This window comes from Antechinus flavipes, chromosome 2 (genome assembly GCF_016432865.1).
Source record: "Antechinus flavipes isolate AdamAnt ecotype Samford, QLD, Australia chromosome 2, AdamAnt_v2, whole genome shotgun sequence".
In the NCBI taxonomy this organism is placed as follows: domain Eukaryota; kingdom Metazoa; phylum Chordata; class Mammalia; order Dasyuromorphia; family Dasyuridae; genus Antechinus; species Antechinus flavipes.
Window position 1 is genome coordinate 492,341,661 of NC_067399.1, and position 17,299 is coordinate 492,358,959.

The 17,299-nt window shown below is 33.5% G+C and overlaps 1 protein-coding gene across 1 annotated transcript in view; it reads right to left on the minus strand.

The window, feature by feature from the left end:
* Window positions 1-17,299, minus strand: part of LOC127550724 (liver carboxylesterase 1-like) — a 50,157-nt gene that overhangs the window by 17,594 nt on the left and 15,264 nt on the right. The window contains exons 4-5 of the mRNA XM_051979868.1: window positions 14,383-14,516; window positions 11,274-11,427 (exon numbers count right to left, since the gene is read on the minus strand). Coding sequence (XP_051835828.1) covers window positions 11,274-11,427; window positions 14,383-14,516 — 288 coding nt within the window. The remainder of the gene's footprint in view (window positions 1-11,273; window positions 11,428-14,382; window positions 14,517-17,299) is intronic.

A 17,299-nucleotide genomic window follows, 5' to 3' on the forward strand; every position in this document is an offset into this window, starting at 1 on the left:
AATAATCAGAATATCACAGTTTTGCTCTATGGTTATAAGAAATTAAATGAAAACTTGGAATATAATATTGGGAAAACAAAGAAAATCTGTTGGCACCTCCAAAATGATATCTCTTATGAATAGAAATCTCAATTTAAAAAACCTGATCATTCCGTAAAAGGAAAAAAAAAAAGACTCATTCCTTCAAAGGAATCCCAAAGTGAGCTAAATATTTAAAATCCAAACTGAGCAAACAGCAAAGTTAAATACTCTCATATAGTAATTAAAGATTAAGAAATGAAGTGTTTGTTTTCAAGAAGCTAGAGAAGGATATGAAAGTAGGTGAACGGGTGCCTTAATTATTTGTTTTAATTTTTGAAAATATCATCTGAAAGGTAGGGAAAAGCAACAATTATTAATAAAATATATAATGGGAAAATTAAAAAGAGTAAGTACAATGAGTGAATTAAAATTCCAGAGGGGAAAATCTAATTCCCCTCTTTAAAATCAATATTGTAGGTGGTAGAACAATATATGAAAAAAAAACCAAAAACCTTTTAGATGTGGAGAGAACAGTTAATGACTGATCAGGAGTCAAAAAGAGACACAAAAAACAATGCTTCTTTTTCATTCCTTAACTGAGGGAATGAAACTGAAATAATGAAAAAGTAAGAATAAAAAACAAAACCTGATAATTTTCTGTATATAAGCAACTCATTGAAAACACATATAAAATAAAAATTAAGAGGAATAAAGAACATCCTTTTATATTTGTCAACCCTAAAAAGGAGGAATTGAAATTGTGGTTTTCAAATAAGGTAACAATAAAATTTAGAGCCAGAAGTGATAAATAGTGAAATAATCTCATGGATAGTCAGTGGAAATAAAGCCTGAGAGAAGAGAAGCATGACTTAAGAGAAGACACATAACTTGGATGAGGTGAACATAGCTTTGTTGCAGGGTACCAAGATTTAAAGATCAGTTACAATGCTTATACATTTTCATTAGCTTAGCCTCCATAAATAATAAAAATATCACAAAAAAAATGAACAGTAACAATTCTCTCTGTCTTTCCCCCCATCTTTCCCCTCCTCCCACTCACTCCTCTTCTTCTGGCCCCACTTTCTCTCTGTTTCTCTTTCATCCTCTCTCTCTCTCTCTCTCTCTCTCTCTCTCTCTCTCTCTCTTTCTCTCCCCACATACACACACAGCTTCTAAGTGTCCCATTTCTATTGAGCTTTGTTGTCTTCTATTTGCTGGCCTCCTCTCTTCAGTGCCATATAAGCAATACCATACCCTGATCAAATACAGGAAAAGATGCTCATTGTAACTTTTATAATCTGTCTACTAAGAAAGAGATCATTGGTTTCTGTTCAAGATGATTCTAATTTAGGGATAGAATTGTAACAGCTGAGCATTCAAATAATTACTAGTTTAAACAAAAGTTAAGCTAAAAAGGTGAGTTTCTTACTTTCTGTCTACCTACCCTTTATCCTGCCTTTACAGTACATATCTCTAAGAAAGGTTTGTGTAGTAAAAGATCCAATAAGGAATACAAAGAAATAATCACATAGGTAGGACAAAAACCAGGAAAGAGAAGTGCCATATAAATCTATAGAGAAGAGAGTTTTATTTCTTTTTTTAATTAAAGATTATTATTTTCAACATTCACTGTTACAAAACCATACATTCCAATTTTTTTTTCTTTCTCTTTCCCCAACCCCTTTCCCTAAATGGCAAGTATCCAACATATGTTAAAATGTGTGACTCTTCTATACACATTTCAACAATTATCATGCTACATAAGAAAAATCAGATCAAAAAGGAAAAAAAATGAGAGAACAAAATGTAAACAAACAACAAAAAGTAAAAATACTATGCTGTGATCCACACTCAGTTTCCATAGGCCCCTCTCTGAGTACAGATGACTCTCTTCATCACAACGCCATTGGAACTGGACTGAATCATCTCATTGTTGAAAAGAGCCATGTCCATCAGAATTGATCATAGTATAATCTTGCTGTTGCCATATATAATAATCTCCTGGTTCCTCTCATTTCACTTACCCCCAGTTCATTTAAGTCTCTCCAGACCTCTCTGAAATCATTCTGGTGATTGTTTTTTACAGAACAATAATATTTCATAACATTCATATGCTATAATTTATTCAGCCATTCTCCAATTGATGGGCATACACTCAGTTTCCAATTTCTTTCCACTATAAAAAGGGCTGCCATAAATATTTTTGCACATGTGGGTTCCTTTCCCTTCCTTATGATTTCTTTGGGATAAAGGCCCAATAGAAACATTGTTGGATGAAAGGATATTCACAGTTTGATAGCACTTTGACCATAGTTCCAAAGCGCTTCTCATAAATGGTTGAAATTAGTTCATAATTCCACCAACAATGTATTAGTGTCCCAGTTTTCCATCATTTCCTCCAACATTCTTCATTATCTTTTCTTGTCATTTTAGTCAATATGAGAGGTTGTTTAGTGGTACTTCAAAGTTGTCTTAATTTGCATTTCTCTGATAAATAGCGATTTAGACCACCCTTTCATATGACTAAAAATGGCTTCAATTTCTTCATCTGAAAATTATCTGTTCATATCCTTTGACCATTTACTGATTTGAAAATGGCTTGAATTCCTATAAATTTGAGTCAGTTCTCTATATATTTTAGAAATGAGACCTTTATCAAAACCCTTAAATATAAACATTTTTTTCAGAAGAGAATATTCTCTTCTAATATTGTCTGCATTGGTTTTGTTTGTACAAAATTTTTTTAACTTAATATAATCAAAATTATCCATTTTGTATTCAATAATGTACTGCAGCTCTAATTTGGACACAAATTCCTTCCTTCTCCACAGATCTAAGAGGCAACTATACTTTGTTTTCTAAATTGCTTATAATATCACTCTTTATATCTAAATTATGAACCCATTTTGAACTTATCTTGGTATAGGGTGTTAATTGTGGGTCAATGCCTAGTTTCTGTCATACTAATTTCCAATTTTCCCAGTAGTTTTTGTCAAATAGTGAGTTCTTATCCCAAAACCTGAGATCTTTTTGGTTTGTAATACACTAGATTACTATAGTCATTGACTATTTTGTCCTATGAACCTAAACTATTCTACTGATTGAATACTCTATTTCTTACCCAGCACCAAATTATTTTGATGACTACTGCTTTATAATATAGTTTTAGGTCTGGTACAGCTAGGCCACCTTCATTTGCATTTTGTTTCATGAATTCCCTTGAAATTCTTGACCTTTTGCTCTTCCAGATGTTGTTATTAGTTGTTCTTGCTCTCAAAAATAATTTTTTGGAAGTTTTGATTGGTATGGCACTGAATAAGTAGATTAATTTAGGTAATATTGTCTTTTTATTATACTAGTTTGGCTTACCCATGAGCATTTGATATTTTTCCAGTTGATTAGATCTGATTTTATTTGTGTGGAAAGTGTTTTGTAATAATGTTCATATAGTGCCTTGGCAGATATACTTCCAAATATTTTATAATATCTACAAGTATTTTAAATGGAATTTCTCTTTGTATCTCTTGCTGCTGGACTTTGTTGCTAAAATATAAAAAGGCTGATGATTTATGTGGATTTATTTTGTATCCTGAAACTTTGTTAAAATTGTGAATCATTTCTAGTAATTTTTTATTTAATATCGAGGGTTCTCTAAGTATACTATCATATCATCTGTAAAGAGTGATAATTTGGTTTAGTTTATCTCCATTGCATATGATGCTTGCTGATGGTTTTAAATAGATGCTACTGACTATTTTAAGGAAAAGTTCATTTATTCCTATACTCTCTAGTGTTTTTAATAGGAATGGGTGTTGGCTTTAGTCAAATGCCTTTTCTGCATCTATTGAGATAATCATATGATTTCTGTTATTGATATAGTCAATTATGATAATAGTTTTCCAAATATTGAACCAGCTCTGTATTCTTGATATAAATCCTACTTGGTCCTGGTGTATTATGTGGAAAATAATTTGCTGTAATCTCTTTGCTAATATTGATTTAATATTTTTTCACCAATATTCATTAGGGAAATTGCTCTATAATTTTCTTTCTCTGTTTTGACCCTACCTGGTTTAGGTATCAGCATCATATTTGCATCATTAAAGGAATTTGATAGGACTCCTTTCTCTATTTTTCCACATAGTTTGCATAATATTGGAATTATTGTTCCTTAAATGTTTGGCAGAATTCTCATTAAACTCATCTGGCCCTAGAGAGTTTTTTGGTATTTGGGAGTTGATTAATAGTTTGTTCAATTTCATTTTCAAAAATGGGACCATTTAAGTAACTTATTTCCTCTTCTGTTAATCTGGGCATTCTACATTTTTGTAAGTATTCCTCCATTTCACTTTGATTATTAGATTTCTTTACATATAGTTGGACAAAATTACTCTTAATTATTGCTCTAATTTCACTTTCATTGGTGGAAAATTCTCCCTTTTCATTTTTAATACTAACAATTTGATTTTCATTTTTCCTTTTTCTAACCAAATTAACTAAGGGTTTGTATATTTTGTGGGTTTTTTCATAAAACCAACTCTTAGTTTTGTTTATTAATTTAATAGTTTTTTCTTTCAATTTTATTAATCTTCCCTTTTATTTTCAGATTTTCAAATTTGGTATTTAATTGGGAGGAGGGTTAATTTGTTCTTCTAGCTTTTTTAGTTGCATGACCAATTCGTTGATCTTTTCTTGTGCTATTTTATACAAGTAAGCATATAGAGATATAAAACTTCGCTTAAGAACTGCTTTAGTTGCATCCCATAAATTTTGGTATGTTGTCTTATTATTGTCATTCTCTTGGATAAAATTATACATTGTGTCTATGAGTTGTTGTTTTACCCACTCATTCTTTAGGATTAGAATATTCAGTTTCTAACTTATTTTTGGCCTATTTTCCCCTGGCCTTTTATTACATATAATTTTTATCTCATCATGTTCTGAAAAAATGCATTTACTATTTCTGCCTTCTTGCATTTGATTTTGAGGTTTTTATGCTCTAATACATGGTCAATTTTTGTATAGGTTGCATGTATTGGTGAGAAAAAAAGTATATTCCTGTCTGTCTTCATTCAGTTTTTTTCAAAGGTCTATCATACTTAACTTTTTCAGAATTCTATTTTCGTCCTTAGCTTCTTTCTTATTTATTTTGGAGTTAGATTTATCTAGTTCTGAGAGAGCAAGATTGAGATTGCCCACTAACATTATTTTGTTTTCTAATTCTTCTTGCAGCTCTCTTAATTACTCCTCAATTCAGATACTATAACACTTGGAACATACATATGTTTAGTATTGATATTACTTCATTATCTATGATACCCTTTTCCAAAATGTTGTTTCCGTCCTTATCTCTTCTATGAGATCAATTTTTGCTTATGCTTGATTTGAGACCACTACCCTCTGCTTTTTTTTTTAAATGAAGCATAATAGATTCTGTTCCAATCTTTTACCTTTACTCTAAATGTATCACTCTGCTTTAAATGTGTTTTGTGTAAACGTATTCTATTAGTCTACCTCCCTTTTTTCCCCAGGAAAGAATGACACTGGGGCTGGAGCTGGCCAGTTCCCATGATTTGAGCAGGGTCAGCCAGCCTCCAAAAGAGAGGAACAAGATGGGGCACATTTCTAAGGACACTTTACATTCAGCTCCAAGTCCAAGAATAAGAAATGATTAGCTGGTTTCCATCTGGCTTCAATACTGGTTTGAAATGTGAATAGCTTTTTCCTGTATAAACATTAAATAGTTTAAATATTAAACATTACATTTATTTTTCCTGACTATACCGGCAGAAATAGTGAGATAAGTTTTTCTGTGAAGTTAAATATCTCTGATATTCTCTTTTAGAGCCAAATTTGATGAGAGTAAGATTCATACAATGCTTATTCTCCTCCTTCCCCCGCTCAGTTGTAATAGGTCTTTTTTGCCTCTTTATGAGATGTAATCTACCCCATTTTAACTCCATCCTCTTCTTCCAGTAGAGTCCATTTTCCTCCTCTAGTTTCTTTTTTATGTCACCACAATAAAATTAAATTATATCTGCACCATCTAAGTATACCCATAACATAGATACAGATTTCAAGACTTAAATATATCATCTTCCCATATAGGGATGTAAGCTTTTTCACTTTTAAAAGGAATGTTATTTTTTATTTCCTTTTTACCTTTTTATACTTCTCTTGAGTTCTGTATTAAAAGATCAAATTTGAATGTCCTTCTTCTTCCCTGAGAGATAATGCTAAATTTTGCTGGATAGTTGATTCTTGGCTATAATCCAAGTTCCTTTTCCTTTTGGAATATCTGATTCCAGGCTCTTCAAATTTTTAAAGTGGAAATTGCTAAGTTTTGGATAATTCTGATTGGGGCAACTTGATATTTGAATTGTTTCTTACTAGCTGGTTGCAATATTTTCTCCTTGATCTGATCATTCTGAAATTTAGCTACAATGTTCCTTAGAGTTTTCCTTTTGGGGTCTCTTTCAGGAGGTGATTTGTGAATTCTTTCAACAACTATTTTATCCTCTGGTTATAGGACAGTAGAGCAGTTTTCCTTGATGATTTACTGAAATATGATGTCTAAGCTCTTTTTTCATCATGGTTTTCAGGAAATTCAATAATTCTTAGATTGTCTCTCCTAGATCTATTTTCTAGGTAAGTTATTTTTTCAATGAGGTATTTTACATTTTCTTCTATTTTTTGGTTTTCTTTGACTGATTCTTGAAATCTCATTGAGTCATTCACTTCCATTTTTCAGTTCTGATTTTTAGTGAATTATTTTCTTCAGTTAGTTTTTTTATCTCCTTTTGCATTTGGCCAATTGAATTCTTAATTGAAGTTTTTTGTTTATTGGATTTTGTTTTCTATTTCATAAATTCTGTTTTTCAATGAATTGGTTTGCTTTTCAAATATATTTTGTAAGGAGTTATTTGCTTTTTTCATTTCACCAAATTTATTTTGTAAGGAAATATATGATTTTTCTATTTCATTAAATCTATTTTAAAGAATTTTCTCCAGACAATTTCTGTTTCCTTTTCCAAATTCTCTTATAAGTTCTCACTTCATTTCCCTATTTTTCTTCTAACTCTTTTTTAATATTCTTTTTGAATTCTTCCAAATCTTGTAAGATGGGGAACAACTTGTATCACCCTTTGGGATATCATCTAGAAATGATTTGCCTTTATGATCCTCAGGGTTTGAAGCCTGTACTCTTTCTCCACAAAATCTATTTATTGTCAGAATTATTTTTACTTTTTTGTTCATTTTTTAAACGTTGGTATCTGCTCATAGGGTAAAGGGCCAAGCTTCCTCTACAGGCTATAGTAGCTTTATTCTGCCCTGAGCCGGGGTGGTAGATCAGTGTGGCCAAGTACTGGGTTTAGAGGCTCACTATTTGCCTTTTCTATTTGCATTGGATGTCTCACAGTTAATCTGCTGATCCATTGGCTTCCAATCAGGACAGAGTAACCAATGCTGCTGTATTTTGGCAAAGAGCCTTCTGGTACATTCTTCTGTGAATGCCACATTGCTCTGGGTCCCTATGTTGTAGCTGCACTTGGTCACCTCCCCTTTGTTTGATTGAAACAGACTTTTTTCTGAAGTTCTTCCAAAAAAAGAAGCTTTTTTCTGCTGGCAATTTGTTACACTCCAAATATTTGTGGATTCTGCTACTCCAAAACAATTTCAGAGATGATCTGGTGTTGATATTAGGGATGCCAGGAAGAGCTCAGATAAAAACATGTCTGCTCTACATCATCTTGGCTCTGTACTCCCCAACCCCTCAGAAGAGAGTTTTAAGAAGATAATTGACAGTGTGTGAGGTTTCTGAAAAATCAAGAAGGATGAGAATTGAGAAAAGGCCATTAGATTTGGCAATTAACATATTAAACTTAGAAAGAGGAGTTTCAGTTGAATCATAAAATCAAAATCCAGATTACAAAGAAAAAAAGAGAGGGAAAGGAAAGGCAGTAGAGACACCTGTTCAAATGGCCTTTTAAAGAAATTAGCCACAAAAGAGAGAAGAGATAAAAGATGATAACTATTTGGGATGAAAGGATAAATCAGGGATTTTTGAGGAAGGGGTAGGCATAAGGAGGTCTGTAGGCAATATGGAAACAATCATGAGATATGAAGGAATTGAAAATTAGTGAGTGAGTTGGGATGATAAAAGGACAATCTACTGAAGATATTGAAATGGAATTGGATCATGTATTCATGGAGAAGGGTTATCCTTGGTAATGAGAAGGGTCATGTCATCCTATGAGACATGAGTGAAAGGAAGAGTTAGCTGCAAGTGGCATATGTGATAACTAAGAGTGTGATTAAGAGGGAGCTCTTAGTGAATGGCCTCAATTATTTCAGTAAAATTTGATCAACTGAGAGGGTAGGAAAACAGAAAGCATCAGAAGATCGAGGAAGGGTCAAAAGATTTGGAAAAGCCTCTATGTTGAGTAGGATAGTGAGTCAACTAGGGAGAAATAAACTACTGTTTTGAGATACTCATTGAGATTATGGGACATAAATTTCTAATAGATTCTCTTACCTTGATGCTAGCCAATCAAATTACTAAGGGAACATTTTTGTTGTTTTAGAATTAGAGATAATAATAATAACCAAATTCATATGTTAAAGAAAAATGATCTTGTGCAGAATTCTAAACCATCTTTGTGTGTCAATATGTCTGGTTTGATTATAAATATATGAAATACATAGTATAACAAAAAAAATTGTTGACATTCAGAAATTACTATTTTAAAAGATTCATTAACTCCATGTTAAGAAGTTTTTATCTATCTAGGATGTCAGGGGAAATCACTTTTAAAAAGAACAAGTGAATAGGAAATATTACCAGAACTAAAAGTATGATGTGTTCCAAAAGTCTTTGTAAAGCTTTAAACTACTGAAGCTTCATAAGCTTAGCTGCTTAAGCCTCTTTAAGCTTTAATAGTTTAAAACTGTACTGAGAGTACTATAAACTATATATACTATAAACAACATTAACCTATATTATATTGTTTTAAAAAGACTCCAAAAAGGGGGATAAGCAGAAGCATCCCAGTGTTTGATAAACTCAAGGACAAAAGTTACTTGGGTGAAAGATTTTTTAACAACTACAAAACAGCAGAAAATTTGAAAACAAATTTGGGAGAAATTTAGTTTAGATCAGCATCTTAAACTATATATCATACAATGCAAATAATGGATATAAAAACCAAACAAAATGTAGCAACAACAACAACAACAACAACAAGTGAATATGAGTAGGTTTATAATTAAGAGAATTATTAGTTAAATTAGAGATAGATCATAAAAGAAAAAAAGGCAATGATAACTACAAAATAATTTTATAATTGAATATATATAAGCATAATTACAAGAGAATTGAGTGAGTAGAAAAATATTAACTGTAGGATACCACTAATAATGATTTTTAAATCCAAGATGTTTAAGGAATTGATATAAAATATGTAACACAAAAAGGTATTTCCCAACAGAAATGTATGTGGACATTTTTCAAAAGAACTAAAAATTAGTCTATCAACAAGCATTTATTAAATGTCTACTGTGTACCAGAACTCTTGTAGGTTAAGGGCTAGATTTAGGGAACACAAAGACAAAAGTGAATAGTCCCCACTCTCAATAAGTTTAACAGGAGAGACAATGTATACATATATTTGTACATATAAAGCTGATATAAAATAATCTGTATAAGAAGAATACTAGCATGGGGCATCAAGAAAGGCCTCATGTGCAAAGTGATGTTTTCAGTGTGTGTTGCTAACTAGAGATTGTAAAAGACAAGCAGAGATAACAACAGAGAGCATTCTAGACACAAGGGATAATAAGTACAAAGGCACAGAGATGGGTGATCTACTTCTATTTAGAATTACATAGGGAAAAAAAGAGAAATGTAAAAATTACAATAGTGAGGAAACTTCAACCCATATAGATTAGCAAAGATTTTTTTTTAATGACATCAGTTTGGGAAATAATATATAGGAAAACACATACTAATACATTGTTGGTGAAGCTATAAAAAGGTCTAGCCATTCCTGATATCAATTTAGAATTATGTGAGAAAACTATATATATCCTTTGATCCAAAACTTTTCTTTATTGGACATAAAACCCTACAAGAATTCAAAAATAGAAACATATATCTAGTATATACAAAAAAATTCATAGCATTAATTTGTGATGGCAAAAAATCATGAACAAGTGTCTGCTGAGTGAAGAAAAGAACAAAAACAAAAAGACAAATTATGATATATGAAAGTAATAGAATATTGCTGTGCAGCAAGAAATTGCAAAAATGAGAAACTCAAAGAAATGTGGGCAAGGAAAATATATGAATTAATGTAAAACGAAATTAAAAATTTCCTTGTGAAATTCGTACCTAACAGTGGGATCTCTAGCCTAAACAGTGTAGATTTTTAGATGATTTTCTTGGCATAATTTCAAATTCCTTTCCAAAATGGGTGGACCACAAGCCTATCAACCTATCAACAATGAAACAATTTACTTGTCTTGCTTACTATCTCAGGCAATGGGAATGAAAGAGTGCAAATTTCGAATTCGAAATTTAAAAAAACAAATAAATGTTAAAATTGTTTTTAATATATAATTGGAAAAATATTATTCAAGGAAAAAAACAAATAGTTTTCCTTATACAATATATAATGAGAAAAGGGAACTGAAAAAGTTGTCTTTAGCCGGCAATTGGTCTCACCATTCCTACCACCCTTTCTGCTACAGTCAATTTAAAGAAAGAGAGAGAAATGGAGAGATAAGAGAAAGAAGAGAAAGAAACAAGGGGCAGAAAAGAGAGAAAAGAGGATATAACAGAGAAAACAAGAAATGACAAGAAAGAGGAAGAGAAACAAGCCCCCATAAATTTTTCAAATTTCACTTTGACCACAGAGCTGTTTTAAACCCTCAAGTCAATTCTCTCTCCTTGGACCTCATAAACTCTTTGTTCAAGACATTTTCACTACACTTAAATGGAATATTATATATTTTAGTCATCTGTGTTTGTGTATTTCCCTCTATCTGAGTTATAAGGATTATAAATAAAATTTTGCATTTTTCCCATTACCTCAATTCTGTGTGCACAATAGTCACTTAATAAATGTTTGTTGAATAAATGAGAAAAGAAGAAAATAGATAATTAAGACAAAAAGAGGAAAGGAGGGATAGGAAAGACTTTAATCCTGGCATGAATCTTTCTAAGCCAAGACACAGTACACTTGGAAGCTCACCAATGCTGAAACACTGACACCTCCTGCTGACTCCCCAAAGATGGTGACTGAACCTGGGTCTCCTCCAAAATTGGCAATGTTTTCCTGGACCCACTGGAGTGCAGCCACTTGATCTAAGTAACCCCAGTTTCCCCGGGCATGTTCATCTCCAGTGCTGCAAGGAAGAGGAGACAAGAAGTAAACAATTAATTGAAAAGATGGAAAAGAATATCAAAGAGAGTCACAAGTCAGGAGCAGGGCCAAAAACTATCCAAGAATGACAAATTTGTGAATAGTAAGTAATGTTGAGTTTCCCTTTCTAGCAAATCCAAGTCATTTCTTCTCTTTAGTTTTTTGTTTGTTTGTTTTACATTGTTTTTACATATCTGACATATAGATGGGTCCTTTTTATTACTGTGAGACTTTTGGCAAGTTATTTAGCCTGTCTACCTGAGTTTTCTTAACTGTAAAATGGAAGGGAATAATAGCAACTACCTTATCGATAAGATAAAACTCAAACAAGTTTTTTTCAAAAAGTGTCTGATCCTTAGTAGATTCTTATGAAATCCTCATTCCCTTCTTCTCTCCCCTTCATTAGATGTAAATTTCCTGAGCACAGGAAATGTGTGCTTCATTTCATGTTAACTCCAAACCCTGGCCTTGCCTTCTGGGGTCTCTGTCAGGATTCTTAACTGAGTCCCCCAAAAGGCTCAAGATGAAATCTCTATTTCTGTGGTGTCCATCTTCTTGTGGTCTTTCACCATGATGATGGTGATGTCCAGAATCATAACTAGCATGAGGAAAATGATGATTTGCTTTATTTAGCCAACATCTGGGGCAAGGAGTGTCTTTCCTTCCTGGGAGTATGTATATAAGGGGTGGGAATGAGGATCAATAAGACAATAATTTTTTTCTCCTTCTGATGAGCGTCATGACCATGCCTTGATACCTCAAGACTTGTTCTTCATACTGCTCTTCTCTCAGGACTGCTATTCCTCACAACTTCCTTGGGGTGAAAGCTAGTGACTGTTCTCTTTGAACTATACCCAAAGTTAGCCCATTCTCTTTAATACCATGCCTCCCCTCCACAGCATAATGGTTTTTGCTCAGGGTGAAATGATTTCTACTTTTGGCTCAGAATATGTCTTTTTCTCATGCTGTTTCCCTGCCCAAAATGTCTTCTTATGATCTTTCTGTTCATGTTCCAAATCTAGTAGGAAATTTTTTTATTACTACTCCACACCACAGTAATTTCTCCCTCAGCCTTAACTTCTCTTGGTTCTCAGTTTACCTATCCATAAAATGAGGGGATTATAATATGTGACCTCTAAAGTCCCTGCCAGGGATATGATTCTCCTTAGCACAAATTTCTTTATATTGTTACCTTAAGTTTTTCAAGTGCCCCTCATCTTCCCAGTTACATAGTGACTTCCTTCAGGTCAAAGGAGATGTCCAGCATTTTTATATCTGCTTTAGAGCCTAGCACAGAACTAGATACAAATCCTTGTATCTGATACTTAGCATTCAATATGTAAATTGTAAATAGGTAAATATGTAAATATAAATAGTTTAGTGGTGCCATAGTGTATTCAGTGCCAGGCCTGGAGTTGGAAAGATGAATCTTCTTGAATTTAAATTCACTCTCATATACTTACTAGCTTTGGGACTCTGGGCAACTCACTTAATCCTGCTTAATTCAGTTTTCTCGTATGTAAAATGAACTGGGGAAGGAAAAAAGCAAAACACTGCTACCTTTGCCTAGAAAATCCCAAATGAAGTCACAAAGCGTTAAACACCATTGAAGTAACTGAACAATACAAAAATCAAGAGAGTTATGAGTTATAGCTTCTACCAAATAAGATTACAATCTCTCCATGCTTTAACCTTAACTTTAATCTTCTCTTAAGACTAAAGGAAGTTAAGTGATTTGCTGAGGGAGTGACCAAAAGAGAATTTAAACTTCAGTACTCTTTCTGTAGCATTTCATTTATGGGATAACTGTGACACTGGCAATAGTTGTTGGATGCTGGTGATATGCTAGACCTTATGCCATATTTGGGGTTCAAAGGGACCACAAAAATGGTGGAGTTCCAACTAGCATTTTGAGTTGAATTTGCAGCGTTGGATCCATCTCCAAGTCAAGGGGCAAAGTATATTTTGATTGGAATGTTAATTAAGAGGTCAAAATTCCAAAAGAAGTTAGAAAAGAACCAGGAGCAAGAAAATAAATTTATAGGGAAAAGTTAGAGAGATCAGATGTTTCATGTCACTGATATGCTTTTTGTATGGCTTTGAGGTGGAGTGTGCTTCTGACTTTGGGCACAGATGCAATACCCATAGTTCTCTGGGCAGAGCTCATAGAGGAAACATTCTGGAGGCGTATTTTTAGGTCTGAAACATCACTAAGTTAAGTGGCAGGCATCCAATTTTGTTCAGGGCCTGTAGTAACTTTAAGCATCTATTATTATTGCTCATTAGTCTCAGAAATCCCATTATCACTGATCAACAGGTTGTTATCTGACAGCCAGCAATATTTTTAGGTTCAGCAATCTGGTCATACAGAGTAACCTGGGGCAGGATAATGTTAAGGAAGAAATATATAATTTCTTTCCCCCCTTTTATTGCTTTCTTTTTTCTGGTTATAAATGTACATTAATTTTTAAAATACATATTTCTTTATGAGTTATGTTGGGAGAGAAAAATCAGAACAACAGGGAAAAATCACGAGAGAAAAAAAACATAAGAAAAAGGAAAAAAAAGTGATTATAGCATGTGTTGATTTACATTCAGTCTCCAAAATATATCATTTCCAACTACAGCACTCTAAAACCAAATGGTCTTGGGGTTATCACTATATCCTTCCTAGGGAGTGCATCATGCCAATAGTCTGTGACTTCAAGAACACTAAATTAGAGAAGTCAATCAGGACCCGTGTAGGCTAACTACCAATAAAGAACATGAACAATAGAAATGCTCTCTACCATAATAAGTTCACCATATTCATGTGTCAAGGATTTCTTGAAAGTAGTTGCTATAGGAGGATCACAGCATTTCAGATTTGGATAATGTCTAAATTAAGTTGATACTGCTCAGTGTTATTTGAAGTGAGTTCCTAGATGGTAGCTCTTACCTATAAAATCCAAAAATTCCCAGACGATACTGAATGGCCACCACTACGACATCCTCAAGGGCTGCAAGGGCCAGACCATCATAGGTTGATGCAGCACCTATCACCAATCCCCCTCCATGGATCCACACCATTACCTGAGGAAGTAAGGAAGACTCCTTTTGGGTACAGAAGTCCAGAGTTAAGAAAACTTGACAGAGCTCACTTATTCTAGCCTTTCTTTCAGGAATGTTAATATCTAAATCACTCAGTCCAGAAGGCATACTCTATATATATCCACTCTCTTAGAACTAATTTTACAGATAATATAACTTATGCTTTGACAGGTTAAATAACTAACCTGAAGTTACAAAGTGTCAGAGCTTGAATTGAAACCTAAATGCCTTGTCTACAAATCTACTACTATTTCTGCTAAAACATATTGTGTCCCTTTCAGTGATATTTGGGGAGCTAGTACAGTGTAATAGAACATGCATAGGTCTAGGAGCTAGAAGATCCATTACTTCCACTACCTTATTATATAAACTTAGATAAATTGCTTTCCCTCTGTAAGTCTCATTTTATACCAAAAAGAAAATGAGAATGTCGTGCTACATGAGTTCTAAGAGTTTTTTCAGCTCAGACCTTCTTATTCTGAGTATCCTCTGATGAAAAGATGAAAGCAAAGGTATGCTGGTAAATGTTTCACAATTAGCTCTCAAAATTAAAACAAAACAAAACCGTATAAAACATACTTTTAACTCTAATTTGTTTGATTAACATGTTCTCTATTACTTAGATCTAGACAATCAAAAAACAGTTAATCATGTGCTCTTTGTAGCCTTTGTGGATTTCAACAATGCATAAAAATGAACTATTGGCTTTTAGTAGCTAGTTTGAGCAGGCTCTAGCATACTCTGGGTTAGAAGAAAGGAAGAAATGCCTCCAGGGAATAATCCCTGTATTTAGTGTTTTTCTACCACACCCCTCAACCAGTTTACTCTCTGGAAGGTCTAGTCTAGTAAAATGATGGAAATAAACAGAAACAAATAATGCAGATCTTAGTTCTATGGGCCTTATTAACTGAGAAGAGGAAATACTGGTGATGAAGGAAAATAGAAAATAATAATACTGTGCTTCCCTTTTCAAATTTGCTAAAGAAATGTGATATTTAAAAAAGTTTGAGAGAAATAATTTCTGGGTAATTTAATTGTTTTATTAATAATGCCAGCATCTCATTGTTGGTGGAGTTGTGAACGAATCCAACCATTCTGGAGAGCAATCTGGAATTATGCCCAAAAAGTTATCAAACTGTGCATACCCTTTGATCCAGCAGTGTTTCTATTGGGCTTATATCCCAAAGAGATACTAAAGAAGGGAAAGGGACCTGTATGTGCCAAAATGTTTGTAGCAGCCCTGTTTGTAGTGGCTAGAAACTGGAAAATGAATGGATGCCCATTAATTGGAGAATGGCTGGGTAAATTGTGGTATATGAATGTTATGGAATATTATTGCTCTGTAAGGAATGATGACCAGCAGGATGAATACAGAGAGGCTTGGAGAGACCTACATGGACTGGTGCTAAGTGACATGAGCAGAACCAGGAGATCATTATACACTTCGACAACGATATTGTATGAGGATGTATTCTGATGGAAGTGGATTTCTGTGACAAAGAGACCTAACTGAGTTTCAATGGATAAATGATGGACAGAGACAGCTACACCCAGAGAAGGAACACTGGGAAACGAATGTGAACTATTTGCATTTTTGATTTTCTTCCCGAGTTATTTTTACCTTCTGAATCCAATTCTCCCTGTGCAACAGGAGAACTGTTCGGTTCTGCAAATATGTATTATATCTAGGATATACTGCAACATACTTAACATATATAGGACTGCTTGCCATCTTCGGGGGGGGGGGTGGAGGGAGGGAGGGGAAAAAATGAAACATAAGCGAGTGCAAGGGATAATGTTGTAAAAAATTACCCTGGCATGGATTCTGTCAATACAAAGTTATTATTAAATAAAATAAAATTTAAATTAAAAAAAAATAATGCCAGCATCTTTATTAATAAAAGAATGATTATTTGGTCATCCCTCTCTTAGACCAAAGACAATAATAGAAGTGGGTTATTGATTTATATGTCCTCTGGAAGAGCAGTACTCCTGAATATGGCAATCACCTCTGACTGGTTAACAATTAATGAGAGGGGGACTTTATAAAGAGAAGTGAACTTACTCCAATATGGAACAGGGAATGACCAAAGAGTCTATCCCTATACTCAGATCACCCGTAGCCTTGGCCAATTTATACAAACAATCTATATTCCCAACCCAACTCTGAGCTACTTGTGTGAATTAGCAATACCCAGAATGAGGATAATGTTAATCTTAGCTTTCATGAGTCTTATCCTTGAGAAAATGGACAAGAAAATAGGACAGGCAAATAAAGCTGGGGGTTTCCCCAGTTTAAATAATTGTATATTAGTTTAACAGAGAAATAATAATTTCTCTCAAAAACTAATGATGCTTGCCTTGGAGAAGAGTTGGGAGAGGTCAGACTATATAACTGTTATCAAGTATATATAAAGGGCTGGCATGCAGGAAAAAAAAAAAAAAACTTATTCTGTTTGGCTTCAGAAGCAATGAGTGGAAATCACAGGAAAACAGATTTTAGCTCAGTGTAGGAAAATTTTTTTCTAACAATATGAGTGCCCTAAAAGGTGAATAGGCTGCCTCAGTTGATCTCTCATTTTCCTCATTGGAGTTCTTCAAGTAGTGCTTTCTTTTCCATTTTGTTGTAGAAGAGACTTGAGTTTTTGGAATAGTGTGGCTCGATGACCTCTGAGTTAGTTCTAACCTAGAAATTCTATAAGTTGAAGCTTATAGAAGCTAGAGAATCTTTAGATGATGGTGGCCATGGTGGAGAAAGTCCTCAA